General features: G+C 55.4%; 2 protein-coding genes across 2 annotated transcripts in view; one reads left to right on the top strand and one right to left on the bottom strand.

The window, feature by feature from the left end:
* Lgmn (legumain) overlaps positions 1 to 11,226 on the top strand; it is a 30,192-nt gene extending 18,966 nt beyond the window's left edge. Inside the window, exons 3-14 of the mRNA XM_026394248.2 lie at positions 1,398 to 1,495; positions 2,283 to 2,364; positions 3,799 to 3,884; positions 4,822 to 4,897; positions 5,500 to 5,562; positions 7,120 to 7,186; positions 8,184 to 8,302; positions 8,387 to 8,476; positions 8,637 to 8,837; positions 9,706 to 9,876; positions 10,363 to 10,430; positions 10,681 to 11,226. Of these exons, the coding sequence (XP_026250033.2) occupies positions 1,398 to 1,495; positions 2,283 to 2,364; positions 3,799 to 3,884; positions 4,822 to 4,897; positions 5,500 to 5,562; positions 7,120 to 7,186; positions 8,184 to 8,302; positions 8,387 to 8,476; positions 8,637 to 8,837; positions 9,706 to 9,876; positions 10,363 to 10,430; positions 10,681 to 10,723 (1,164 nt within the window). The 3' untranslated portion in view covers positions 10,724 to 11,226. The remainder of the gene's footprint in view (positions 1 to 1,397; positions 1,496 to 2,282; positions 2,365 to 3,798; positions 3,885 to 4,821; positions 4,898 to 5,499; positions 5,563 to 7,119; positions 7,187 to 8,183; positions 8,303 to 8,386; positions 8,477 to 8,636; positions 8,838 to 9,705; positions 9,877 to 10,362; positions 10,431 to 10,680) is intronic.
* Positions 11,227 to 18,006: 6,780 nt separating this feature from the next.
* Rin3 (Ras and Rab interactor 3) overlaps positions 18,007 to 25,854 on the bottom strand; it is a 108,299-nt gene continuing 100,451 nt past the window's right edge. The window contains exons 9-10 of the mRNA XM_026394276.2: positions 22,300 to 22,463; positions 18,007 to 19,654 (exon numbers count right to left, since the gene is read on the bottom strand). Of these exons, the coding sequence (XP_026250061.2) occupies positions 19,334 to 19,654; positions 22,300 to 22,463 (485 nt within the window). The 3' untranslated portion in view covers positions 18,007 to 19,333. The remainder of the gene's footprint in view (positions 19,655 to 22,299; positions 22,464 to 25,854) is intronic.

The raw sequence follows: 25,854 nt of genomic DNA on the forward strand, positions 1-25,854 counted from the left end.
TGGGAAGCTCCAGAACAGGGCTGGACGGTGGAAGAGCCAGCGGAAGTGTCTGTTAGCGCATTTCCTCAGCCGTCCATTCATCTAACATCTCTGTGTGCCAGGCCCGGAGCCTGCCCGTTCAGCATTCAGCAACTGAGCCGCGAGCACCATCTTTGCCATGAAATGAGTGTATCTGTGCTGGGCCCCTGCAGGCCCGATCCAGGCTTACTGTTTGGCCAGCTTTATTTTTATTTATTTACTTTTGGAGGTGAGAGTCTGAAGTGGGTCTCACCGGATTGAACCCGAGGGTGCTTTACCACTGAGCCACCTCCCCAGCCCGTTTTTATATTTTATTTGGAGACAGGGTCTCACTGAGTTGCTTAGCGCCTTGCTAGGTTGTGGAGGCTGGCTTTGGACTCATGATCCTCCTGCCTGAGCCTCCCGAGCCTCTGGGTTTCCAGGCGTGCACTGCCGCACCAGTGGCAAGCTTTATTTTCACTGAGAGCCGGTGCGGTTGGGAACGGGACGTGCAGGGGTCCAGGTCCTCCCAGGCAGGCAGAGCCGGCACCCCTGCTCTCGCTCACTATGTCTTTGTTCCAGGAAGGACATACTTAGCCATAAGCAGAGAGCTAGGCAGGTTTTCCCTTCTGCCTTCGGGTGATCTCCACGTCGCGCAGGCTGGCGTGTGCCATTTGCAGTAAGGAAGCTGTGTGTCCCCCAGGGTGGTGGGAATGGACTCAGGAAGCCTTCTGTGGCCCTGGAGGTGTCGGCTTTCGAATCACCACTGCGTTCTTAACTGGACAGCATATTTCCAGTTCCAGTTCCCGGCCGAGCTCCTGTCTTCACCCAGTTCTCTGAACAGAGGCTGTGGCAGGTGAAGTCCTCAGGTCTGAAGAGGCCTGTGTGACAACAGCCAGCCCCTGAGCTGTCAGCCTGTCTGTCGGTCACTCTGAGCCGTTTCATTTTTGAGAGCTGAATCCCTGTGTTCAGGAGGCTCTGTGTGACCTGAAACATGAGCACAAGCTTCTTGGGCCTGCAAGGCCCTCGTGCCCATAGCTGCGTGTGTGTGGCCCGCCCGAGCGCTGGCTTCCCCCAGGCCGGAATCCGGAGAGTTTGGGTGGTGGGAATCTTTTAAAATCAAGGTGAAATGTTTTTGGTATGGATGGACGCAGTACCTTTATTTTACTCATTTTTATGTGGAGCTGAGGATCGAGCCCAGGGCCTCACGTGTGCTAGGCAAGTGCTCCACTGCTGAGCCGCAGCCCAGCCCCAGAAATGTATGTTTTTAAAAGCAATGATCTCAACCCCGATCAACAGGCAGCCGTGTGCAGCCCGTCTTCCAGGAGGTGGCACGTGGGTGGTTCTAGGAGCCCAGGGGCCCCCTCCCAGGCCGAGGGTGACCGAGTCTCTCCTCGCAGGCCGACGCGTGCCACGCCTACCAGATCATCCACCGCAACGGGATTCCCGACGAGCAGATCATCGTGATGATGTACGACGACATCGCCAACAACGAGGAGTAAGTGGGGAGCACTGGGAATGGGGGGCGCAGGCCAGGGCCTGAGACCAGCACCGCTGTGCTCCAGGGCTCCCAGAGTGCGGGCTGCAGCCAGTCACAGTGGTGGAAGGCCAGAGGCTCTGTCCAGCTCCCGTGCATCTCGGCCCGGGCAGGGTGGGGAAGTGGAAGGCGGCGGCCCCTGAGAGGGCTAAAGCTAGATTCCCTCTCACCCTGGAGAGCTGCCCCGTGGGGCCCCAGGTCTGCCTGTTCCTGGAAGGCACTGGTCCTGGCATGGGCCCCCCACGGCCCACTCTGCACCTTTGTGACTCATTGCCCTTAGTTTCCTGAGGGACAAGGACAAGGACAAGCAGGGTGGGCACTGAGCTTGACAGTCCTCCCCTCCCCGGTCATCCTGCAGTGTTCCTGAGGGGTGCTGCCCTCGATGGCCATCACAGGGCTCACCAAGTCACTCTGAGGCTGGTGTCCGAGTCCTCTTTCTGGCCTCTGTCTGAGGGAGCCCTGGTGAGCCGTGGTCCCAAGGTGCTGTGTGGTATCCAGCAGGAGGTGGGCGCTGGCCCTGGCCTAAGGTCTTAGAGCTCTGCCCCCCACTACTGCTGCCAGGAGCTCCTGGATGGTGCCACCTGAGGTCTCCACCCACCCAAGCCACCTACAGCCTGGGGACCCCGCAGGCAGCGAGAGATGTCTCAGACAAACAGTGGTTTACTGTTTCTTTTCGCAATGGGGTAGACGTTGAAGAGAGATTTCAGAGACAGTCACGTTTTGTTTCTGTCACGTCCTCTGATTGCAGGAACCCCACCCCAGGTATCGTGATCAACAGGCCCAACGGCACGGACGTGTACAAGGGAGTCCCCAAGGACTACACTGGGGAGGTGAGGGCACTCAGGGACTCTGGGTGGGGACGGTGGATTTTGTTTCATTTCCTTGATGATTTTTCATTATTTGTTGTGTTTCTAGAATCAGAACCTTGCTAGGCTGATTTCTTGTCCGTGTTTCCTGTTTCTGTTAGGATTCGTGTTTGAGGAGTGAATCATGAGAGAGAGAGAGATTGCACGTGCACACGTGTGCTGGGTGGACCCAGGGCTTCTCTCATACTAGACAAGTGCTTACCACTGAGCTATTTTATTTGGTTTTTTTTTTTTGAGACTGGGTCTCACTGTGTTGCCCAGGCTGACCTTGAACTCCTGGGCTCAGGTGATCCTCCTGCCTCAGTCCCACATGTGGCTCGGGCTTGGGTGTCTGCTCCCACACCTGGCTCAATTATGAGAGTTTTAAAAGAAAACAGAAAAAATGAAAAAAAGGACAAACGTGTCTAATAAATTGCAATATACCATTATTTGGTTTCAGGTCTGTGCATGCTTTAAGTCTGGTAATACATTTCTTTAGTGATAACCTGATCTTCTTGACTTATTACCGTTAATCTGATCTTGGATTATCTGTGTTCTTTTATGAAAATCAATGTTCTCAGCCGTGGGCCTAGTGCATGGTATCTCAGGATTTTCCCGAGGGTAGGTTTTTGTTGATATTATACTACATCACATCTAAACGTTTTTATGTTTCCCCCACTTGATGGAGAGTGTATAAATTGACACGTTTAAAACACCATAGTGACTTCTGTCTGGTTTTTGTCACCTCTTTCGTATCTTCAGAATGATCTCTTAGGAGATTTTTCTTTGTGATAAACATTTGTCTCAAGTCTAGTATTTCTTTCAGTTTCATTGTTTATTCTTTTACATTCACATATAATTCAGTTTAATATCATAACAGAGTTGATTCCATTTTGGTGAAACTGTTTCTTTCTACATGGTTATAGAAGGGAACGTTTGGAATCTGGGTGTCAGGATTTGGGGTGATTGTTTCTTCCTGTGTTCTTTTTTTGTATTGCATTTAATGATCCAGTATCAGTTTCACAGACTGCCCTCTAAGGACTCCGTCCCCCTCTGGGACTCAGCCTCTTGGGTAGCCAGCTGGATGCAGGGGGCGGGCTGGTCGCTGCTGTCTCTGTCTCTGTCTCTGTGTCTGTCCCTGGAGTATGTTCTCTTCCTCTGCTGTGGTCCCTGTCTGTCGTCATCTTTGCATTTCTCCGCACACTTTACGGTGGTCAGGAAGGGGCCAGGCCTGCCGAGCGGAACCTGAGGTGTGCTTGGCCCTGGGATGCACCGGGCCCAACACTGCCCTTGCCTGGGGCCTTCCTGGTTCTGGAGGGTTAGCTCTGAGCCCTTGCCTGTGTAGCCATGGCTGGGCTCTTGTCCAGCTGTCTGGTCGGGACTGGTAGCTACATCTGATTGACTCCTGATTCCTCGTAGGACGTCACCCCACAAAACTTCCTGGCTGTGTTGAGAGGTGACGCTGAAGCAGTGAAGGGCAAAGGCTCTGGAAAGGTCCTGAAGAGGTACGTCCATCTGTGGGCCTCACTCCTCTCTAGAGAGCTGGTGCCCAGCACCGGGGCTCAGCCAGGCGCCCCTGTCCCTCTGTGAGAGGCTTCAGAGGGGAGCTTTGTCCTCTCCTAGGACCACGGCTCAGGGGTGACTTTCAGTGGCTTCTCTGGATGGCCCATTTCTGTGCTCAGGAACCCTGTGATCCCTAGTCCCTCACTACTCTGGAGAAATGGTCCCTGTCACTTAGACCCACTGTTGCGTTGTCTGTGGGTTGTAGTGCTGGTCACCCAGGGGAGTCCCTGAAGGCCCCGTGGGTTGCCGGCCTCCAGCCTCCTCTGGCCACAGGTCCGCGCCTAGGGAGGGCAAACCTGGCATTAGGGAAACTAACTCCAGCACTTGCCCCACTGATGGTGGCTGGAGATGTCTGGTGCCTAGTGTTCCCTGAGCCACAATTTCAAGAGATGTTGGAGACTGTGGCAGCAGATCAGAAGGGAATGGAGGCCTGGGCACAGATAATCCAACCAGAGGCGAGTTGGAGGGGAGGGACCCTGCTGGGGAGTGAGTTGGCTCCGAGTGTGCCTCTGGGTCTCTGCCGCCTGAACATTGCCCTCCCAGCTGGAGCCCTGCCAAGGGTGGGCAGGTGGGTCCGAGGGGCCTGGAGGGGAGGCTGCAGGACTCCCAAGGAGCCCACTCTGCAGGTCCCACCTGGCTGTCTGCCCAGCTGTCCAGCAGAGGTCCCTCTGCCTTTCCAGCTGTGGTGCAGAGCGTGGCACCAGGACAGGGCCCTGGGAGCAGAGGGGGCGGTCACCCGAGGGCCTCGGCTCCTCCTTGACCTGTTGGGCAGCCCTCATCCTCGAGCTTCTTAGCTTTTTGACTGTTCAGAGAAATGGAATTAAAAATAAAAACAGGAGCCGTCGCCCTCGGGCTCTCACTGGCCACTCTTCCTCGCAGCGGCCCCCAGGACCACGTGTTCGTCTACTTCACTGACCACGGAGCTACTGGAATCCTGGTTTTTCCTAACGATGATGTGAGTTTCTCTTCTCTTTTGATCCTGGGAGGTTTTTCGGTTTTGCTTTCCTTCTGATCACGGTGCTGTCATGGAACCGGGGGCCTCGTGTGTGCTGGGAAGCGCTGTACCTCTGAGCCGCCCTTTCCGCCAGCAGTGGTCCTTGACCTTTTAAAGACAAACTTGGAAAATAAAAAAACAAAGCCTGGGCGTCAAGACTTGGCCTGTGGCCTGTTTCCTGAAGCCCTCTCGGGCTGCTGAAGTCCTGTGGCAGCTGGCCTTGGGGACAAGCTTGGCAGCTTGAGGTCTGTCCAGGGATGCTGCTCCCATCTGGCTTTGCCTACAGTCCTCTCCCAGCATCAGTGACCGTCTCAGGACGAGAATGTCACACTAGACGTGGAAGAGCAAAGTCCCCGGACAGCCAGGACAAACCCCGAGTGGGGAAGCGTGATCTCTTCCCTGTTTAAACACGTCATGAACACAGCCGAGGTCACCTCGCAGGGTCTGACTGTTCCTTGCGGTTACACAAGGGTAAAAGGAGAGGATTGGTAAAGTCTCTGTTGGTGGGCTCCCAGCAGGGGCCTCTCTAGTGCCTGCCTGACGTCAGTGTTCTTATCTTGCAGCTTCACGTGAAGGACCTGAACGAGACCATCCAATACATGCACGAACACAGAATGTACCAAAAGGTGACGTCAGCCCCGGGTGGCCTAGGGGGAGGAAGGCAGGGTTAGCAGAGGCCACTGTGGCATGACTGGTCCTATGACTGGGTGGCTGTGTTTCTGGAAGGGGTTTCCTCCTTTGATTGGATGGACCACGGATTGCCCAGGAGGAGTCTCTGTGAGCCTAGGGCAGTAGCTCTTCCATCAGAACCGCTAGCAAGCGCCGAGGACCTCGAGCAGGGCCTTAACCCAGGTCTGGCCAGTGCGATATGAAGGCTGAGAAGGGTGACTTTCTCAGTTTCCTGCTGCTGCAGGTCTGGAGACCATACTTTGAGGATAGCTGTCCCCAGGGTTGAACTGTTGGAGAGGAACATACCGCCATTTTATTTCCACCCTGGCCCTCTTGCCTCTCTGGTACCTTTTAGAAATGTGCAATTGCAATGGGCAAAAGGTGCAGTCCAGGGGGAGAGAGAAAGAATGTCCACATACTTCTGCCCAACTCAATGCTTTATTCACTCAAATCACTCAGTACAATTTCACTCTGTAGGTTCTTAATCAAGAAAATGACAATCCTTAATGCTAGGCACTGCAGTAGACATAATCAATTCACAACAAACAATTCTGGTTTAGTTCTAAGCACTGCAAACATACTTCATCATGACAGGCTCATGACAGACATTCCTTCTGTGTGCTAAGTTCAAGTGTCAGATCAAAAGTCTCAAGCCTTAGGCCGCAAGTCCAGCAGATGCACACTCACTAAGACCGCGGTGATCACAGATCAGGAACCAAGGCAGGCTTCTCCTGGGGTGGAGCTGACGGGTCGTAGGGAGAAGTTTTGGCTCTCACCAGGGTCAAGATGTGGCTGTAGAGTTGCAGAGTGGTGAGGAAGAGGCAGAGGATCAGCAAATGATGAAAAGGGTTGGGATGTCAGCCCAGGTGCTCCTCCTTCTCTCAGTGTGAGGGCCTCAGTATCCGCTGGCTGGATGTCTGTTCATTTGCGCTATTATTTATATTAAATTTGGGAGCTTTTGATACCCCTTTCAATCCTTATCAGCTGCCACCAGATATCGGAGGACAGCCTGCCAGGGGCTTCACTCTGAGTTTATCAGGGTTGGGGAGGTGGCTTGTTTGTGCCTGAGGGCCATACCGAGGGCTGCATTAGGTGTGCCTAGAGAGACTGCGGGTTTCAAACTGGAGTTTTAAAAATGGAGTTGCTTAGGCTCAGGCCTAAGGCCATGCTCACAGGAGGGCAGGGCGCATGTGGTGGTGACAGAAAGACAGCTTGTCTCATGGTTCTGCTCTTTGAAGCTGCTCCCCGTGTCATGGTGACACTGCTTTCCCTAGCGTCACACGGCTCCTCCTCCCCTGCTGCACATTAACTAGTTGATCATTTCAGTGTATGAGCACTGTGTGCACTGACCCCTGTCGGATGGCTTTGTGGGCTCTGCAGCAGTCTCCTGTAGCACTCATGTCTCCAAAGGCCAAAGTGAAAGACTCCCGTGAACACGTGGCGGTGAGGGTGGGGGCAGCAGAACCCCAGCGGCACTCGTGGGGCTGGGCGGCAAACGTCTTGTCTGCCTGCAGATGGTGTTCTACATCGAAGCCTGTGAGTCCGGCTCCATGATGAACCACCTGCCCAATAACATCAACGGTAGGTCGAGAGCAGGGCTGCTGGGCAGGGCACTCAGCGGGTGGAACTGTGAGCTCTACATAGCAGGGGCCACCGGGGCAGCTGGTGTGCAGACGTGGGGGCGTCCAGGCCGGCAGCTCTCACTTCCTCTTCTCCCTGAGGATTATTAGGGAATCAAGAATCTGCAAGCCTCACAGTGCACTCCCAGGTTCTAGCCAAACTACCTGAGTCCAAAACCAGTGGGCTTTGGATCAGCCATGGGCTTTGGCCTCGTGTGGGTCCTGCTTTCTGATCTCGGGCAGGTGACTTATCCTCTTTGGTCCTCAGGTATCCTCATCTGCAAAGTGGGGATCTAGCTAGGGCCTGTGTTGGGAGAGTCATGCTTTGAATCAGTACGTGTGCCCAGCACTGTTCTGAGCCCAAGTGGACAGAGACTAAGTGGCAACTATTGAGGAGGTCTGTCCAGCTGAGTGCCTCCTTTTCTTTTTAAATTTGACTTAAGTTAATTATTTTTCCTTCGCTTGTGATGGGATCCAGGCCTTGCACATGCTAGACAAATGCTCTACCACTGAGCTACCCCCCAGGCCCCTTCTGAATTTTTTTTTTTTTTTAAATACATCTTAACTCTTAGAAACCACATTAGTCCCGTTCTTAGGTTACATGAGCCCTTAGGCTTTGTCAGCTTGCTGGACAGCAGGACGTGCTCAGCGTGCTCACTGTGTTGCTGCAGGGAGTCTGTCAAGTGGCTTATCTTTCTTCCGTGTTTAATTTTAGACAGATTATTCAACTGAGGGGACTGGGCTGGGAGTGTGGCTCCGTGGTAGAGCACTCGCCTACCATTGTGAAGTCCTACGTTTGATCCCCAGCACCGCCCACTGAATGCTAGTAAACACACCAGAGTGGACAGGGCCGGCCACCCATCCTGGGTCGAAGCAGTTGGCAGGGGAGGTAGGAGCTTTAAGTGTGGCCCTCGGGGAGGAAGGAAATGCAACTCCAAGGTGCCTCTGATTCCTTGTAGTTTACGCAACTACCGCCGCCAACCCCAAGGAGTCCTCCTACGCCTGCTACTACGACGAGAAGAGGAACACCTACCTGGGTGACTGGTACAGTGTCAACTGGATGGAAGACTCGGACGTGGTGAGCCCTGGTGGGGGCCGGCAGCCCCTGGGTTGAACAGTCGGGCTCTGGCCTGGGAGGACCTTCACGTTCTCCTTTCTGCAGGAGGATCTGACCAAGGAGACCCTCCACAAGCAGTACCAGCTGGTGAAGTCCCACACCAACACCAGCCACGTCATGCAGTACGGAAACAAAGTGAGTGGGCCTCCCCACTCCTCCGCGGGGGCTGGCCTCGTCTTCAGCCTACACTCAGGTCCCTTCAGTGGCCCCAAAACTGTGGAGCCAACTGTGCGCCTCCTAGGCAGGGACCCTCCGTCTGCTTACACGGATATTCTCTCTCTCTCTCCCTCTGCAGTCCATCTCTGCCATGAAAGTGATGCAGTTTCAGGGCATGAAGCACAAAGCCAGTTCCCCTATCTCTCTGCCTCCGGTCACACGCCTTGACCTCACTCCCAGCCCGGAGGTAACCCTGGCCATCCTGAAAAGGAGACTGATGCAGACCAATGACGGGCAGGAGTCGCGGAGTCTCCTCAAGCAGATCCAGCAGCACCAGGATGTGAGTAGCACCCAGGGCTCCTTTGCAGGCCCCACTCCCAGCCCAGGTGGGTGGCTTAGGCCACCGAGGCCCCTGTCCCCACCTGTACCCAGCATGGCTCAGAGCCAGCTGAGAGACCTCAGGCCACCACCTCTGGCCACATAAGAGTGTGTGTGAAAGGGACCGACCTCTGTGCTCTAGGTGCAGCAGAGGAGGGGCGTCTTCTTTCCCTTCTAGGAAACTGACCTTGACCTCTTTGGTGGTCAGGTGCCAAGGGTTGGGTGCCTATTCCCCTATCCTGCCAAGAAGCCAGGGCGTGGTGGCCCCCTTTTATACATTGTTTCTTAGAGGCCAGTTCTGTCTTGCTGCGTATTGAGTTGTTAGCTAATCACATATGTGCAGTGCTTCTGCTCCTGTTGTCGCGATCCTCGTGGCCACAGCCTGAAGTGCTTCCCACAGCTCCTGAGCTCTCCTTGACTTCCCTGCATCTGCCTTAGTAGCTCCTCAGTTGGTCTGGAACTGGCAGGATTGTTTCCCACGTTCCAGCTGCGTGCTCTCTGGCATGCTGGGCAGAGGGTGGCCTGTCCCTCCAGAGAGCCTGCTGCCTGTTCCGCTCGTCCCTTTCTGCAGCCCAGCAGGGACCGATGCTCTGGGACAGGGCCTGGATCTTCTGGGTGATAGCTTCCCTTCTGGTATCAGGAGTAACACTTCCCCGAAAGTGGAGGCCTCAGAAGGCGAGGTCACCCAAGCCCCAAACACTGGCCCCCTTCAGGACGCCTGAGCTGGCATCATGTTTTACCCCCGGGGCTGGAGCAGTGTGGAGAGGGGTCTGTAACTGCACCCAGCAGTGCTGAGCCAGGCTCCACTGAAGGGCTGTGCGTCCCCCCAGGCCAGGCACATCATCCAGAAGACCGTGAACAAGATCGTGTCTCTGCTGACGACCTCCGAGGCTGTGGGGGAGAGGCTGCTGTCCGAGAGAGCCCCGCTCACGGAGCACAGCTGCTACCAGGAGGCCATGACGCACTTCCGCACCCACTGCTTCAACTGGCACTCCTCCATGGTGAGCCTGGGCCACCGCAGCTGACGCCCGGAAGCTAAATTCACTTAGTGTGCTGGCTGTCACCTCAGGTTCATTGCCTTGAGGAAGGTTCCATCCTGGCTGAGGGCCCTCAGGCGGAGATGCCCAGTTCCCTGGTCATGAGTCTTGGCCCTGGTGCACTCATGGTCCAGCGGGTGAGGGAGTCCCCAAGACACAGGTGGCGCTCCCTGTGTGTCTTTCAAGTGCCTACTTCTGCTGTCCCTGCCAAAAGCCCCGCCCCCTCAGCCACACAGGGGTTCTCCCTGCTGGGCTCTTCTGACCCCTCCCTAAGATGCATGTTGTCACAGCCTGGTCCTGGAGGAGCAGGAAAAGTGAAGTCTCTGCAGATGGAAAGGCCAGGAACCCCTAGCTGAGACGCCTGTCTCTGTGACGGCAGAGGTGGCATCTCCCAAGCTACGAGTCCCTTGCACGGTGACGGTGATGCGTGATTCTTCTGTTTTCTTCTAGTATGAGTCTGCTTTGAGGCATTTGTACGTGCTGGCCAACCTTTGTGAAAAGGCTTATCCCATCGACAGGTAATGCCCGCCATGGTGACATTCTGAGAGTGCCAGGGAGCACACTGCTGTCTGTCTCTGCAAGTGTCCAGTTTGCTTCTGCCGCCCGCTGCCTGGTTTCCCCCGCTGCCTGGCTTCCTTGTGGGGACTTGGCCAGTGCAGACCAGAGCAGCTGCCTTCTTGGCAGGTGGCTGGGAGTCTGTCTTGAAGGACTCCTGCTCACGTAGGACTGGCGGGCTGGCTCAGTGAATGCCTTTCCTGTCTCTTACAGCATAAAACTGTCCATGGACAAGGTGTGCCTTGGTTACTACTGAGGCGCTGCCCTCGGGATGCTGCTCCCACGTGAACACTGGACTAACCAGAGACTGAAGAGTGGAGCCGGAAGGGGAGCCGCTGCCGGGCCCCGGGGTGCTGGTGGGCCACTCTGGGCCTCTCCCCAGGCCTTCCTGTCACAAGACCGCCCGCACCTTTATTCCCTGTCCTCTGCAAGGACAGCCATGAAACTGAAGGAACTGCACACTGTGGGACTGGGTGGAGAAAGGGACGTTTGCTCTCCAGGAGGTTTTTTGGGGTTTTACTCATTAGTTTTCAGGAGCAAGCAGTTCCCCGGGGCTGCCAGAGCCTGTGAAAGGATCTTTGTTCTGAGAAAGTTGAAGCTGGAACCTCGTTAAGTCTTCAGGATGATTTGATTGCAGAGGGAAGTGAGCCCCGAATGGAAAATTATTTTTAGGAAAAAAAAATTATAATTTTTGATTGCTTTTGTATTTTATTCTATAACATTGGATGAGTCTTAAAAAAATAAAGATTTATAACTGAAGCTGAGTATGAATTCCTGGCCATGACTTTGAGGTCCATGCTCCTGGCCCTCCTGGTGGGGCCCTGTCTCCCCTCCCCCGCTCTGCTATTTCTGCTCCTGCAGGCCTGGGACTTCTGGCTCCTGTGCCTTAGCTCCTTCCTGTTCCTCCTGCCTGGTGCTTTTCCCTTCGTTGCCACAAACCCTTGAACTGCATCTCAAGTGCCCAAGTGCCAGTCCTTGAACTTCCCTCCCTCCCTGCCTCCCCTCTCTTTAGGAGTACCATCTCCTCCGGCCTCTGACAGCCGTATCAGGGTCTGTCCTTACACCAGCTGCAGGGTAGGGAGGGGACCTCCCAGTGGGGAGCATGACCTCCTTCAGGGCAGAGGCCACTCACTGGCTCCTGTTTCTCCTGACCCTGTGCAGGGATGCGGGTCACCACGTCTAGTCTACACGATAGAATCCCACAGAGCAGCAAAAATGGCGGGGTGGGCTCTGAGGTTTCAGGTAGCAAGTGACAAAAGACCCTCCGCACTTGTTGCCAATGCTCAACAGCAAACCTGAGGGTTGGCGGGCTTTTAAAGAGATACAGCGCTAAGAGTAAGACGTGGGTCCCTCTGTCTTCCAGAACTGCCCACTGCCACCAGGGCCCTCCTCCTCTCTTTTTATTTGTTTCCCTATGGAATGAAAACATACTTAACCACTTCATAAAAGCAGCCCTATTTCACTTCTCAGATAACAACTTCCCAAGTCACAAGACCTTGGACTTTCTCCTCCTGTGGTTCCTAGGCTCTCAGGGAAAAGGGCCTTCCCCCATGTTAAGCCATTTCTGTTAGATTTCTGTCTATGGACAAAAAATATTTTACTATGACTAAATGCTTTAGCTGAGTAACTTAGAAACAACAGAAATTTCCTTCTTATGGCTGAGAGTTCCAAATCAAGGCCCAGGCCCGTGGGGAGACTCATTTTCCATTTGGATTCTAACTCAATACTTTTTGCTCAAATTATTCCAGTTTTGGTCTTCAGGCACTCTTTCAGTTGGCTACTTTGTCCTTTAAACATGCCACACCCCATCAATACAGGCCTCTCGTCTCGATTCTGTTTGAGGACTTCCTTACCTTCTGTGGCAACAAGATGTTCTAGGCTTATCTTGTCTATTTTCTGATTCCAGGCTTAGCATCAGCCTTTTCTCCAAAGAGCCCTGGTTCTTCTTACTGGAAATCTTTTCAGAAACTAAGACCTGGGTACTGGATGTGCATGTTGCTCCTGGGGTGGGTGTCACCTGGAGGCTGGCTGAGCAGGAAGCATGTGTGCATCCCTGAGTGTCCATGGTGACTGTGGGCCTGTATTAGCTGCACATGGTTCCTACTGATGTCTCCAACTCCATCACCACGTGGACCGCTCTAGCCGCCTGCCCTTTCTTATCTGTGAACTCCTACTCTGCCAGGGAAGCGTGCCTTCTCCATGTGCCACCCATTTACCTGTCTGATTTCAGTGTACACGTGTAGCAGTGTCAGAATGGCCCCCTCCTGGGGAACAGCCTTTTCAACTAGGGCACAGTGCTTATGTGCAATCTCCTGCTGAGTAATGGCCTCTTCTCCTTCAGGTTCACTTCCAAAATTCCTCAGGTCAGCCCCTTCCCCTGTACTATAGTCAGATGTCAGGAGATGCTCTGGAGATACATGCCCTTAAGTCCTCAGCAAGAGATACTGAACAATTATTGCACCCCACAATAACTTGGGCTTTACCTCTGCTCGGATAATGAGGCCTCACCCAGTGGGGCTGAGTTACACTCACCTGTTCCTTTGTAATCTACCCCTTCACCCTTTTGGGGATAGAATGTCCCATGGAACCTCCTCTTGTGTGTCCCCTATATAAGAATAAAGAATTCCAGAGGCTCTCTCTCTTTCCACAGACTCCTAAGTTCAGAGAGATGTCCCTGGATATGTGAAAAGGTACTTCTGTGTGTTGTGTGCTGTCTTTGACGTTTTCTTAAGTTATTGGAAGAGTCAGATTTTGTGAGCCCAGCTGTGTCACCAGCTAGGATAGATGGCGATAGTCAGATTTATTCGTAGCAGACTACAATCCATTCTGGGGTCTCCTGACCTCCCGAAGTGATATTTTGAGATTGTATACATTAAAATTCACTCCTGGTGGCTGTAAACTTCTGTTGTGATAAAGGCACTATGACAGGTTCCCACCATGACATTTTCATACAGAACAGTTTCACTGCCTTGAAAGTCCCCTGGGTTTCAGCGACTCCTCCTTCCTTTCCCCCACCCCACGGGCAACTACTGATCTTACTGCTTATACTTCTGCCCTTTCCAGAATGTCATGGAATTGGGATCGTATGATCTTTTCAAATGGGCTTCTTTCATTAGCAACAAGCGTGTAGGTTTCGCCCCTGTCTTCTTCATGGCTGGTTGCTCTTCCCATTGCCGAATCCTATTGGGTGGATAGACCCTAATTTGCTAATTCGCCTGTTGGAGGTAGCTTGGTTGTTTCCAGTGGCTATAAATGAAACTGCTAGAAACATTCAAGTGTAGGTCTTTGTGTGAGCCTAGCTTGTAAATCTAGTTGTGTTGATTATAGGAACATAATTTAGGATCAGTGATAAGGCCGTTTAGCTTTGCAGACCCGGAACGTCTTCGGGAGTGCCTGCCTTGTTCTGTGCTCGCCCAGACACCACAGGGGCTTTTCTTGCTTCACCTTCTCACCAGCATTTAGCAGTTTGGATTTTAGCCTTTTAAAATTTATTATTATTATTATTATTTTTTGCGGTGCTGGGGATTGAACCCAGGGCTTTGTGTGTGTGCCTGTAAGGCAAGCACTCGGCCAACTGAGCTGTCTCCCCAGCCCTGGATTTTAGCCATTTTGATAGGTGTACCGCTATCACTTGAATGGTGAGTGTCCCCATGTGCCCACGAGTTAGAGGCTTGGCCCCCAGGGGCCCTCTCAGGAGGTGGTGGATTTAAGAGGTGAGGCCTACGGGGATCTGAGGTCACTGTGGGGGGCACGCCCTTGAAGGGGACAATGGAACCCTTCATCTTTCTCTCTCTTCCACCTGGCCACAGAGCTCCCCGGCTTCCTCCACCACACTCTTGCCATGGCGTTCTGTGCCCATCAGTCAATGAACTGGAGCCTCCCAAACTGTGAGCCAAAGGAAACGTTTCTTCTTCTTCTAAGTTGATTGTCTCAGGCACTGGTGACAGTGGTGCAGAGCTAGCTAACACATCTGTCCTCTCACTTCTGAATCCTGGCTTAGGTTATCCTTTCAAGTCTGGTACTTTTTTTTTTCATGTTTATTAGTTCTTTTTGAAACAGTGCGTTACATTTTCTAAAGCTGTTCTGGGACACATTTTTCTTGTGTGTCTTCATCGTCCCCAGGAGAACCGTTACCCCATTTCAGCTCTGAGGAGTAATTAAGTCAGCTGATGTGGCTGCGGCCTAGGTCCCCAGGCCAGCTGGGGGGCAGGAAGTGGCCTGGGTGCTCACCACAAGGCAGGCCAGGACCTCCCAAGGGCAGAACTCCTTCCCTCTGTGGTCCTTGGGAGGGACTGAGGCCATGCCCGGCTCAGCCTGGCGGGGACTGGTGGCCCCCAAGTCTGTGCCTCCACCACTGCTCAGTGACCTGCATGTACCTCCCGCTCCACACGCACAGAGCTGGCGTCCCCTGCTTCCTCTTAAGCCTGCAGCTATGTCCAGCCTCAGCTGAGGCCAGGCCCTTCACCACAGCAGCCTGTTGGGAACTGCAGTTCCTAGGACCTGTCCTCTCCCACCCGCCTTCCAGTCACCCACCACGTTCTGCTGCTTTTACATCCAGCTTTTCCCAACAGTAGCTCTTCCTCTCAGACCTCCCCTCCTCCCACCTGGGTTGTCACAGTGGGACAGCAGAACCTCCCCCTCCAGCTGGCCCGTGCAATCCGGTTCCACATGGGTGGAGAATCTCCAGTTTTGCCTCATCTCCATTCACATTCAAGCCATCTTGCAAAGGTCTCTTCCCCTAACAGAAGCTTCTTATCCATTTTTTTCTATGAGCTTTTCCCTTGTCTTCCCTCTTCCTTGTCCAGAACTGTCAAGAGGCTGAGGTTTGACCCCACTTCAGGCTGCCACGGCCTGTCACAGGTTGGCAGGAGCCGGCACACACGAGACTCCTGGGTCAGAGACAAAGGACTTATTCACAGCAGGGCAGGTGGCAAGGACTTCATGTTTGCTGCCACTTCTCTTCTGTCATGTGCCCCGAGTGTGCTGCCGAGCTGGGCCCAGGGGAATGCCGAGCACACAGTGGATACGCCGCACCCTGGGAACCTCACTTAGGAAGATCCACCTTTTCAAGAAAATGACTAGCAAACTTGACAGACGTTTGCCCTGGAGGGAAACGATATCCTCCAAGGTGAGAGAATGGGGAGAAAAAAAATCTACCCTTTTCCAAAAGGAAGAAATGGTCTGTCTCTTCCAAGGTTACTCAAACGTTCTTTAAAAAGGGAGTCTGGGGGATGGAGTTGTAGTCCAGTGGAGAGCGCTTGCCTGGAACATGTGAGGCACTGGATTTGATCCTTGGTACCACATTAAAAAATAAATAAATAAAATAAAGATATTGTGTCCATTTGTAACTAAAAAAAAAAAAAAAAGAGAGAGAGAGAGAGAGTCTGGCTGGGCCTGGAGATTCATACTTGTAATCCCCAGTGGCTCTGGAGGCTGAGGCAGGAGGATCACAAGTTCAAAGCCAGCCTCAGCAACTTGACAAGGCCCTAAGCAACTTAGAAAGACCCTGTCTCAAAATTGAAAAATAAAGAAAAGGGCTGGGATGTGGCTCAGTGGTTAAGTGCCCCTGGGTTCAATACCTGATACCAAAAACAAAAATGAGGGGTGGGGGAGGGAGGGAGGGAGGGAGGGAGGGAGAGAGAGAGAGAGAGAGAGAGAGAGAGAGAGTGTAAAGCCACCAAGGACTCTGCCCCAGGATGCAGAAATGCAAGAGCTTCACGGAGAGTGGGCTCCCAGCGGCCTCACGGGACTGAGAGGCCCTTCTGTCCCTGGCCAGGTCCTTGTCCTTCAAGCACAGCTCAGACACCCCTGGCTCCAGGAAGCTCTCTGTACCTTCATGCTGCAGGCCCCCATAGCATGCTGTGCCTACCGCTGTCCCCACCCAGGTCACTTTAAACTGAAAATATCCCCAAGGCTTAGCCAGCTTCTGAGTGTGTGCCCCTTGCTCACAGGAGACATATACTTCCTGAGTAGATTTTGGCGAGCTGTCCCCTCCCCAGGGCTGACCCAGGCCGGCCCCGACAGGTGTAGCACACATTTCCCACACGTCCTCCCAGCTGTGCGACTTTGGCAGTGAACAACCCTGTGACTGACGGTGCTAGCCCTATTTACCCTTATAAAAAGACTGGGGGTGTCTCCTGCCTGCCCCCACCCAGGAAACGGGGTGATCCCAGCACCAAGCCTGGGAAATCGGGGTGTAATAAGAATGGGGGCACCGAGGCACAGAGCTGCTAAGGTACGTGCTGAGTCCCCACTGCCAGCCTGGAGCTCAGGTCTCCTGCTCCCAGGCCCCGCCCACCATGGGACGCTGAGTAGGTTTGTGGCATGGAAGCCAGACGCCTAGCTCCCTGTGGCCGGCTGCGTGCATGGGCTGCAGAGGCACTTCCTGAAGCTTCCTCAGGACTCAACATTTTCCAGCAAATAGTGTGGCAATAGGGACAAGGGGAAGCCACCGCTGAGTTGGCAATTTTCTCCCCCAAGCGCTGCCCCATGTGCTGGGTTCCGGCCATTGAGTGCACACAGCAAGGGCATCAGGGAACCGGTGTCAGCTCTCCAGACTGGCCTGGGGCTGCCCCGTGGGAGGGCAGGCTCCTGTGTACGGAGTCCTCACTGCACCTAGAGGACCCTCCCGGGGCTTCTGCTCCTCTTGGCCTGGCCCCAGGGAGCAGCAGATTCCACACACTCCATCAAGGTGTGGTGGGGCTACCTGGTCCAGGCATCTTTGGGGCCAGGTTAGAGTCCAGGTTCTGTGATGGAGGGACTCCAGCCAGGCCAAGCTGAGGACAGGAGCCTCAGGAGCCACCGTCCCCACCCTGGACACCCAGCTCAGAGCCCACTGTTTGGCCCCAGGCCGTGGTGCTTTGTTCTGCCACCCCAGGCCACCTGGACGTCCCCTTTCTCTGTGGTCTCCTCCATGAATTCCTCCCCCTGGGGCGGCTGCGTGGAGAACATAAAATAATGCAGGGGAGTCACAAGCGGGTGCCAGGCACCCAGAGCTCGGCTGGATCCGTCACACCTCCCTGAGGCTCCCGATGACCAAAGCTCTGGGTGACTGTCCCTCCTGCTCTCTGGGACTCATGGCCTCAGGGTAAAGAGACCTGAGGGCAGAGCTGGTGCCCAATTCACCCCCTGAACTCCACCTACTGCTCGCGAGAATGGCAGCCTCTGACCCCCCCAGCTGGTCCAGGCCTGGTGGCAGGTGGTGGGCACTGTGCCTCCCAGCTGGGCATGAAGCCGCAGAGCCCAGCCTGGCCTGAGTCCAGGGGCGGTGCTGGGAGCCGAGGATGAGGACAGTGTCAGCACCTGGCAGGGGGCCGGGGGACAGGCAATCGGGGATGGAGCCTTGGTGTCTGGTACACTGACCTCCAGGCAGGGCTCATGCTGGGGCACCCCCTGCCTCGAGGACTCACTGAGATGGTTGGTGCCTGGGTTCAATAAGGCTAAGCCCAGGCTGCTGTTCCCTGATGCCCCCATTCACAGTGGGGTCCCCAGGAGCTCTGCTTCCTCTGCTGTTCCCAGGACCTCGAAGAGTGCCGACGTTAAGCAGGTCCCCAGTGAACACCCATCTTTAATCAGTGCCAAGGACAGACAGGGACAGTACAGATCTGCTGGAGGAAGAGGAGGATGACAGACAGCTGCCAGTGGATGGGCAGACTGTCACAGGACTGTCCAGGGCTGCGGACCAGGGTAGGCACTGTCTGGCTCAACCGGGTGTCAAGAAAGGCCTCCTGTGGAGAAGGGCTTTGAAGGCTCTAGAGGAGCTGATCAGGTGAAGACGCAGGGAATGGTGTTGGGGGGGGGGCATCAGCAGCAGGGGGGCGAGAGATGGTTCTGGAAGTCATCTAGAGCTGGGATGGAAAGAACCAAGGGTGCTGGGGGTGTAGAAGATGACCAGGCTGAGGGTCAGACGGGGCCAGGGCCCCAGGGCTGCAGGCTCTGAGAACACTGCAGGTTCTGGCAGAGGGCAGGGGCCGTCTGAGCCCCAACTGGGAGAGTCAGGCCGTGGCCTGGGATGGCCACAGAGCTCCAGCTTCTCCAGAGAAGGAAATGCCGCTTTCACAAGTTTTATTAAACTCCCCCCAGTGCCTCTTTCAACAATTGCCACAGCCCTGGGTGTCCACCAGGGAACGCCCTGTCAGTTTTCCCCTGGTGGAGGTGGGGCTTGTCCATGTATCCGTGGCCTGGCTTGGTGGCCCTGGTGTCGGGCTGCCTCTGGAGGGGTGCAGGTGCTGTAGGGGGCTGTGGGCACTGGGGGTTGTGGGCAGGCTCTCTGGCAGGGGCAGGGGGCCTGTCCCTTCAACACACACCCTGAGAGATGCTCCTGAGATGCTGCGTGTTTCCGGAACTTCCCAGCTCCATCCTGAGTAGCAGAGGAGCAACTGGGGGCCAGGCGCTCCCTCTTCAGTCAGCCCTGGAAAATGAGCCCTAGAAACAGCAAGGAGGGGGAGGGCCGCACGAGGCAGAGGAGATGGCCTGAGGGCCTGTGCATGAGCAGGGGTGGCTTAGTAGCTGCAGCTGGCTGGAGAACCTCTTCCCTCTCTGAGCCTCAGTTTCCCTTTCTGTCTGATGAAGAACATGGCCTCTCAGTGCTATGACTCCACCTCAGGAAGTGCCCTTGGCTACTGCTTCATGTCATCCTCATAATTATTTTGTGCCCTTGGGTTACCATGTTCAGTGGGTGGTACGCATGTGCACAGGCGGGCACCCGCCGGGAGTCTCCGTGTGTGCTCAGACGTGGGGGCACGTTTCTGGATGAGTGGGTGCAGCTGAGTGTGGTGGGGTGAGTGAGTGAGGCCCCAGTCCCTGTTCTCCTGTCCCACCAGTCTCAGGACATACTGCCATGGCAGGGACCCTGGTAGCCCGGGCCTCACAGGAAGTTGGGCTCCCGCACCACCAGGAAGGGCGGGTTCCCGCTGTCCCCACCACCATCCAGGGGCCGGTACACGAAGTGGAAGTCGCGCTTGGGCTCACTTCGCAGCAGATAGCCCTTGATGCGATGTGGCAGTGCCTCGTCGGCCAGCTGGAAGCAGCGCCCGTCCACCAGCACGAAGAGCCGGTGCTCCTGGGGCTGGGTCACCTCGAACTTTTCAGCGCACTGCGCACACAGTGCCTGGGCCATCGTGTCTGCCCGTGACGCCAGAGTCCGCGACTGCTGCTCGGGCTCCAGATAGGACACACAGATGAAGTCCTGCGGAGCGAGACAGAGGGCACGCCAGTCACCTGCAGGGCCAAGTAGGCATCTCTTTGGCCCCCACCCTGGTGCTGGGAATTGGGGCCAGCAGTGAGGAGCTAGACGACTGTGGACCTATCATTGCCTTCTCTGGTCCCCAGGCTCGCAGGAGCAGTTGTGAAGCTGGGGGTTGAGCACCTGCAGCCCTCCCTTATCCTGCGACTGAGCCTGCTGGATGACCCTTTGCTCTCGGTCACTGGGCTGACTATTCTGGATCATTGAGTCATTTTTGAGTCCTGGCATTGAGGAGCCAGTGCGCCCCCTGGTGGCCAGTCTAGAGGCTCGCCCTCCTTCCTCCATCCACTCATCATTCTGTGGCTTATCTTTTCCAGAGTTTCCCTGTGCCCAGGAACAATGCTGGAGATCAGCGTAAATAAAACTATGGGTGCAGACCTTACTCCCAACATCCTACAACTCAGACAGGCGGAACAGTTCAGGTCCTTAAGGCTGGAATTGCCTCTGGGGCTCAGAAGCCAGGTGGGAACAGGAGGGTGGAGGAGGGAGGGGAGCTGGGGGAAGAACACAGGGGTTAGGACATGTGGAAAGGGCATTGTGTGAGCAAGGTTTCCAAGTACCTGGCCAGCACACTCACCACCCTCCACCAGCCCCAGAAAGAGGACAGTGTGGCCCCTGAGTCCCATGCCTGGTTCTGAATCTTCTCCCATTTACTGAGTAACCTTGACCTAGTTAAGCCTGTTTCCTCAACTGTCCACTGAGTACATCAGTCATGACAGGGCTGGGAGAACTACACCAAGTCAGCCTCTCCTTCACCCAGGACCAAGCAGGTGTGCAGCGTGTGTGAGGCCGTGACTGCCCTCTGCTGGACAAAGTGGTAACAGCAGGGCAGATGGCTCCACAGCAGCCAGGCCATGGAGATGACAATGACCACCACAGTAGTGAGTGCTTATGAGGCCCCTGGCTGGGTCAAGGGCTTCACTGCTGCTGCCACGCCCCCTCTCTTGGTGTCACAAGGCTGTCCTTGTTAGGCCTCCTAAGGGCCCTTGCCTCCTACTGTTGACCTTGGGGCTCTGGGTGTTCATCCCCCAGGGAAAGGATTTAAGGAGTTGGGTGTCGACGAAGTGCTGGGACTGGGCAGAGAGTGTGCGCTGCCCAGGTTCCAGAAACTCTATTGAGGGCTCCTGGCCTCTCTCCCAAGCTTCCCTCTTCTCAGTGGTGGGGGGTCTGTCTAATCCTCTGTCTGGATCAGCATCAGGAACCCACCGGCTGCAAATAAGAAGGAAGGAAGGGCTGGGCCAGGCTTGGACCAAGAGCATCCATACCCCAAGCTGGTGGGTGTAGGCATGCCAGGAGGGCATGGGGATAGTGGTGGGCTGGAGCTCCTACCAGCTTGGGAGAGCACGCCTCTTTCCAACTCTAAGATCAGGGATACGAGCTGAAACTGGGAGTTTACACCACGGAAATTGACAGAAGCTAAATTCAGAGTTTTTTTTTCCCTCCTCCTTCTTCAGAAAGAGCCATTACGAGGTGCTGTTGATTAGAGGAAGGAGTAGGGACATCAGCTTGGCAGCCTACACAGGTGCTGGGTTGGCGGAGCTCATCTGCCTCACAGTCAGCTTGTGTGGATAGAGAAACTGAGTCCCAGAGAGGCAGGGATTGCTCAGGGTCATGCAGAGAGCTAGCTCAGAGCTGGGTCCAGAACTTGAGCTTCCTGCCTCCCAGGCCTGGGCTGCATCTGTTATAGATGGGCCATCTGGAAAGCCAGGAGTGGGATTCAGGACTGGTGAGCTCTGGGAGCTGGGGTGGTGGTGTCTGCATAGCGATAGCTTGTTATAACTCTCTCCATTTTCCACACACTACTGTCTGTTCTGTCCTAGGTCCTGGGCTTGGGACCCTTAGACATGTGAACTATGGGTGCTGCCCTCCTAGAGGTAATGGCTTCATACACAGAGGGTTACAACATGGTGGGATATGCACTGTAATGGGGGTGGCAGTGGGAAGCACAGAGGAGGGGCAAGAGGGGGCATCAGGAAAGTTTCTGGCTGTTAGAGACCCTGTGTTGTCTTGAGAGCTGGCGTGACAGCTGGAGAGGGGAGGCAGCAGCCTGGGTGGAGGCTGGTCAGCCAGGAGCTGAGCTCAGTGTTGGGGAGCTGCGGGTGACTACGTTTACTGCAGCCTGGGTGTGATGGGGGAGGATGCAGCCTGAATGTTGTCTGCATAGATAGAGAGATGGAGGGGTGGGTGGCTGGTCTGTTGGGACAGAATCGGGGTAACGGGAAGCTTGGCAGCTTCTGCATTTGTCTAGGAACCCAGGGGCAAGGCGATAGGTCAGCTTGTGTCCCCATCTCCAGCCCTAGTGGGGCTAAGTGCACAACAGGGGCTAGAGTCATCTCATCTGCTCCATCAGAACTCCCATGGCTGATAGGACTTCTCTAGGCCCACCCCTGTCCCTGGCCCGGAGCTGGACATACCTAGCAGGCCAGGGCTGGGGTCCCTTCCCCTGGTGGAAGCCCCGCTATCCCCTGAGGGCAGGGCTGGCCAGACGGAGCAGGCAGTCGCTGTCACAGCCCTTGAGCCAGCTGGGCAGTGAGACTGGAGTCTGGGCAGGGTCCTCCTACCTGCTCCCATCACTCGCCCAGGCTCACCTGCACCGAGGAGCGCGAGGCCCGGGCCTTGTTGAGCGTGCGCCTCCGCTCCCAGCGGTGGATGGAGTCCTGCACCTCCACACTCAGCTGCCGGGTCACCGTGATCTTGTCGTAGTTCTTGATGTGCTCCAGGGCCCCGTAGGTGGTGGTCAGATAGTAGGAGCCTGCGGGGTCGAGGGTGCGGAGGTTGAGCTAGGACCCGAGGAAGGTGTCCAGGCTCCGCCCCGCCGCCGCTAGGGGGCGCCTGCAGCCCGGTCCCCAGCCTCCAAGGCTGAGCTCCTGGCCACGCCCACCGCGCAGCCGGGCAAGGGCCCAAAGCCCAGCTCTGCTCAAAGCCGGTCATTGGTCATGGTTTTCCCTTCAGAATGAAAACGCTGGCTTATTTTTAAAGCGGTATATTACAATGTAAAGGATGCGCAAGAGACAGAAACGTGGATGCCTTTAAAGTGGGCTGGGAGCTTCTCCTGGATCACACACCTTCTGAGCCAGGGGCTGTCTTATTATACCAAAAATAGCTTTAAAAGATGTGGGGGACACTTTAATTATTCTGTGCAGTTTTTAATGGTTTAAAATTAGTAAGCATTTTGAATGAGCCAGTTGCCCATTTCTTCTCACCTTCTTAAGTCACTTCACGTGCATTCTTAATCCCTGACGTTTCCTGATACTTCAGACCTCAGAATTTACGTACGGTTTTAAGATAAAAGACAATATCGTGCATGGATGCTTGGTTCATTGTCCTTAGCTTATTAGGGGCTTTTGGCTAAAAACATCTGAGAAATATTAACCTTGTTGAGCCCCAGAGTGTGTGTGTGTGGGTGACTTGGCCAAGGCCGCGCAGTGGTCAGGGCCCTCCCTGGAGGGGAAGGAGTTCTCAGAACTCTCCGGATCTTCAGTGCTGTCACTTCCAGGAGCTGGCTTCCCTGCCCTTCATCAGACTTCTCTCCCTGGCCCCTTTTACTGCCAAGACAGTGATTTTTGATTGTGCCAATGACCCAAATCCCATCTTCCCTAACGAACTGAGTCCCACTGTTATTTGGGGAATTATCACTGGAATGAAAATATTCATTTCCCGACTCCCAGGGTGGCACGGGCAGGAGCCCTGTTCTGGCTCCTTGGATGTGAGTGAGGCTTCCAGGAAGGCCTTTGAAAGGGACAGACTTCATTTGACAGATCCCTTTGGGTTTTTGCCTATCCCCATTCCTCCTTCCTGGAATACAGAGATGAGCCTGGAGACCCAGCAGCTGTCTTGTGATCAGAGGTGGTAGGCACAAAGACAAAGGCCCACTTGCTAAGGAGAGCTGAAAAGAGCTGGCCCAGATTCCACCCTCATCAGCTGCGGAGCCTGCACTTCTTGATCAAGGTCACAGACCAATCCCTTGCCCTGATTAAGCCATTATGAGTTACACTCCCAACGGCCACGCTGGATGGAGGAGTCCCACAACCAGTGGGGGCCAGGTCCACCCCTGGGCCAGGGAGGGTGGGGGCGCTAAAGGGGTCTCTGGCCACAGGATCACCCACCCTTGGGTGACCCTGATCAGAGAAGAGCCACGAAGCCGCTCGTGTGTCTCCCTTCCTAGGTGAATGCCAAGCCTGAGTGTCCAGCATCTCTGGTGCCTCCAGCCCTTGCTGCCCCTGAGTCCATGTCCCTAGGTAGCAGCCCTGCTTCCCTTGGGGACACTCTGTCCAGTCCGGGAGTCAGGAAACAGGGCGTGCAGCAGCCGTCCTGTGGTCTTGGGCGAGCTTTCTCTGCCTTGGTTTCTCCTCTGCAAATCCCATAACATTGTGAAGAGTCAACGAGAGGAGCCAGGTCAGGCACAGATTTAGTGACCTGTGGGCAATGCATGTGGCTCCATGACCTCAGAGTGTTCAGAGGCTCCTTGCCCTTTAGGGGTCAGGGAGGAACTCCAAGCCCCTCCAGGCGGCCTGCTGGAGCGCTCCCTTCCCTGGGCGGCGAGCCATGCAGTACCTGCTGCGACCACTAGGTGGTGGCTGACACCAATGTGAGGTCTGGGGACTCTGGGATGTGCTATCTCTTGGTTGGAAAAACTCAGGGTGGAGAGGGGACCTGAGCAAAGGAGTCCCTGAGGGCATTTGTGGAAAGGCTTGAATTCTGGACAGGCTCCAGCCTGGGCCTCCTGTCAGTCAGAGTGGTGGGAGCACTGGGGGGACCGGGTCCCACCATCCCTCCCTCATGCTTCCAGGAAGCCTCTAATCTCTTCTGCCCCGAAGGCCTACTGCAGGTGGTGGCTGGCCTTTGCTAAATAAATTCCATCACCTGGAACAGGCCTGGAGGAACCTCCAGAGCACACGGGTCGGCTGGCAGGCTCTCTGTGGGACGGACGCAGACCGTTTGCAGGACGGCGGAGCCGGCTCTGCCCTCAGCCTGCCTTGGGCCTCTGGTCTGGATTGGCAATGCCCATGTGGTCACCCAGCTGCCGTGGGTGGCATTAGGAGGTGGGGCCTTTCAGAGGTGACTAGGTCACCAGGGGGAGTCCTCCTGAATCAGATTAGTGCCCTTCTAAAAGAGGCCCTGAGAGCTGCCCTGTCCCTTTCCCCATGCGAGGACACAGCAAGGAGGGCCACCTAGGAGGAAGGGCCCTCACCAGACACGGAATCTGCCCGTCCCTTGATCTTGGACGGCAGCCTCCAGAACTGTCGGAAGCCATCTCTGTGGTTCACAGGTTGCCCAGTTAGTGGCTTTGGTCATGGCAGCCCAAAGCCACGGACGCTCAGGTACCCCAGAGAATGCCGCAGCACCCAGTCTGGCCAACACCTTCACTGTGCCGGCCAGAGGGCTGAGGTGACCTGCCCAGGTTGTCCTGCAGTCCCAGGCAGAACGGCTCTTTGGACGCCACCCTCTTAGTTCTTTTAGGTTCAAGCCACTTAATTCCGGGCCTGGCCCCTGGAGGGCCTGCCCCTGCCCAAGCGTCTCTGACCTCCGTGGAGCAAGCAGCACCGGAACCTGCGCCAGTGGGGGCTCGGTCTGTCCCCTCTCCTCACCCTCTTCTAGTGCTCACAGGTGGGACCCGTCTTCTCTCCTGCTTCTCGGGGCTGAGGTGATGGGGGTCCTGGGCACACCCCCAGCCGAGATGGGGGCTAGGCAGGGGGACTCAGAAGTGCCTCCCGCCTCACACTGCCCTCGTGTCCTTGCGCCCAGACACGTCCAGATGGAGGTTGAGGCTGTTGAATGAGGGAAGGCCCTGCCCACGCTGGAGACCCCAAAGCCATCTTGGTACCAGAGACCAACAGCTGTGAGGCTGGGCCTGTCCTAGGTGATGTGACTTCCCACACCCTGTTTTTTGGAATGGGGCAAAGGGAGGGTCAGGGAGGCGCCCCTGCCACCACAGATCCTCCAGGTGCTCGTGAACTCTGTCCTCTGGCCCTTGGAGCTGCCATGGTGGGTCTGCTACTGCTGTGGGTGATGAGGGTTGCTAGGAGGGAGGGGCCGTGCCATGGCTGCACCGTCATCTTGGCAGACACCTTGCAGGTGCCCTGGAGACCTGCCTGCAGGGCCTGAGGTGGGCAGAGACTCTGACTACCCAGGTCTGGCAAAGG

The sequence above is a fragment of the Urocitellus parryii genome, chromosome 6 (genome assembly GCF_045843805.1).
Source record: "Urocitellus parryii isolate mUroPar1 chromosome 6, mUroPar1.hap1, whole genome shotgun sequence".
In the NCBI taxonomy this organism is placed as follows: Eukaryota; Metazoa; Chordata; class Mammalia; order Rodentia; family Sciuridae; genus Urocitellus; species Urocitellus parryii.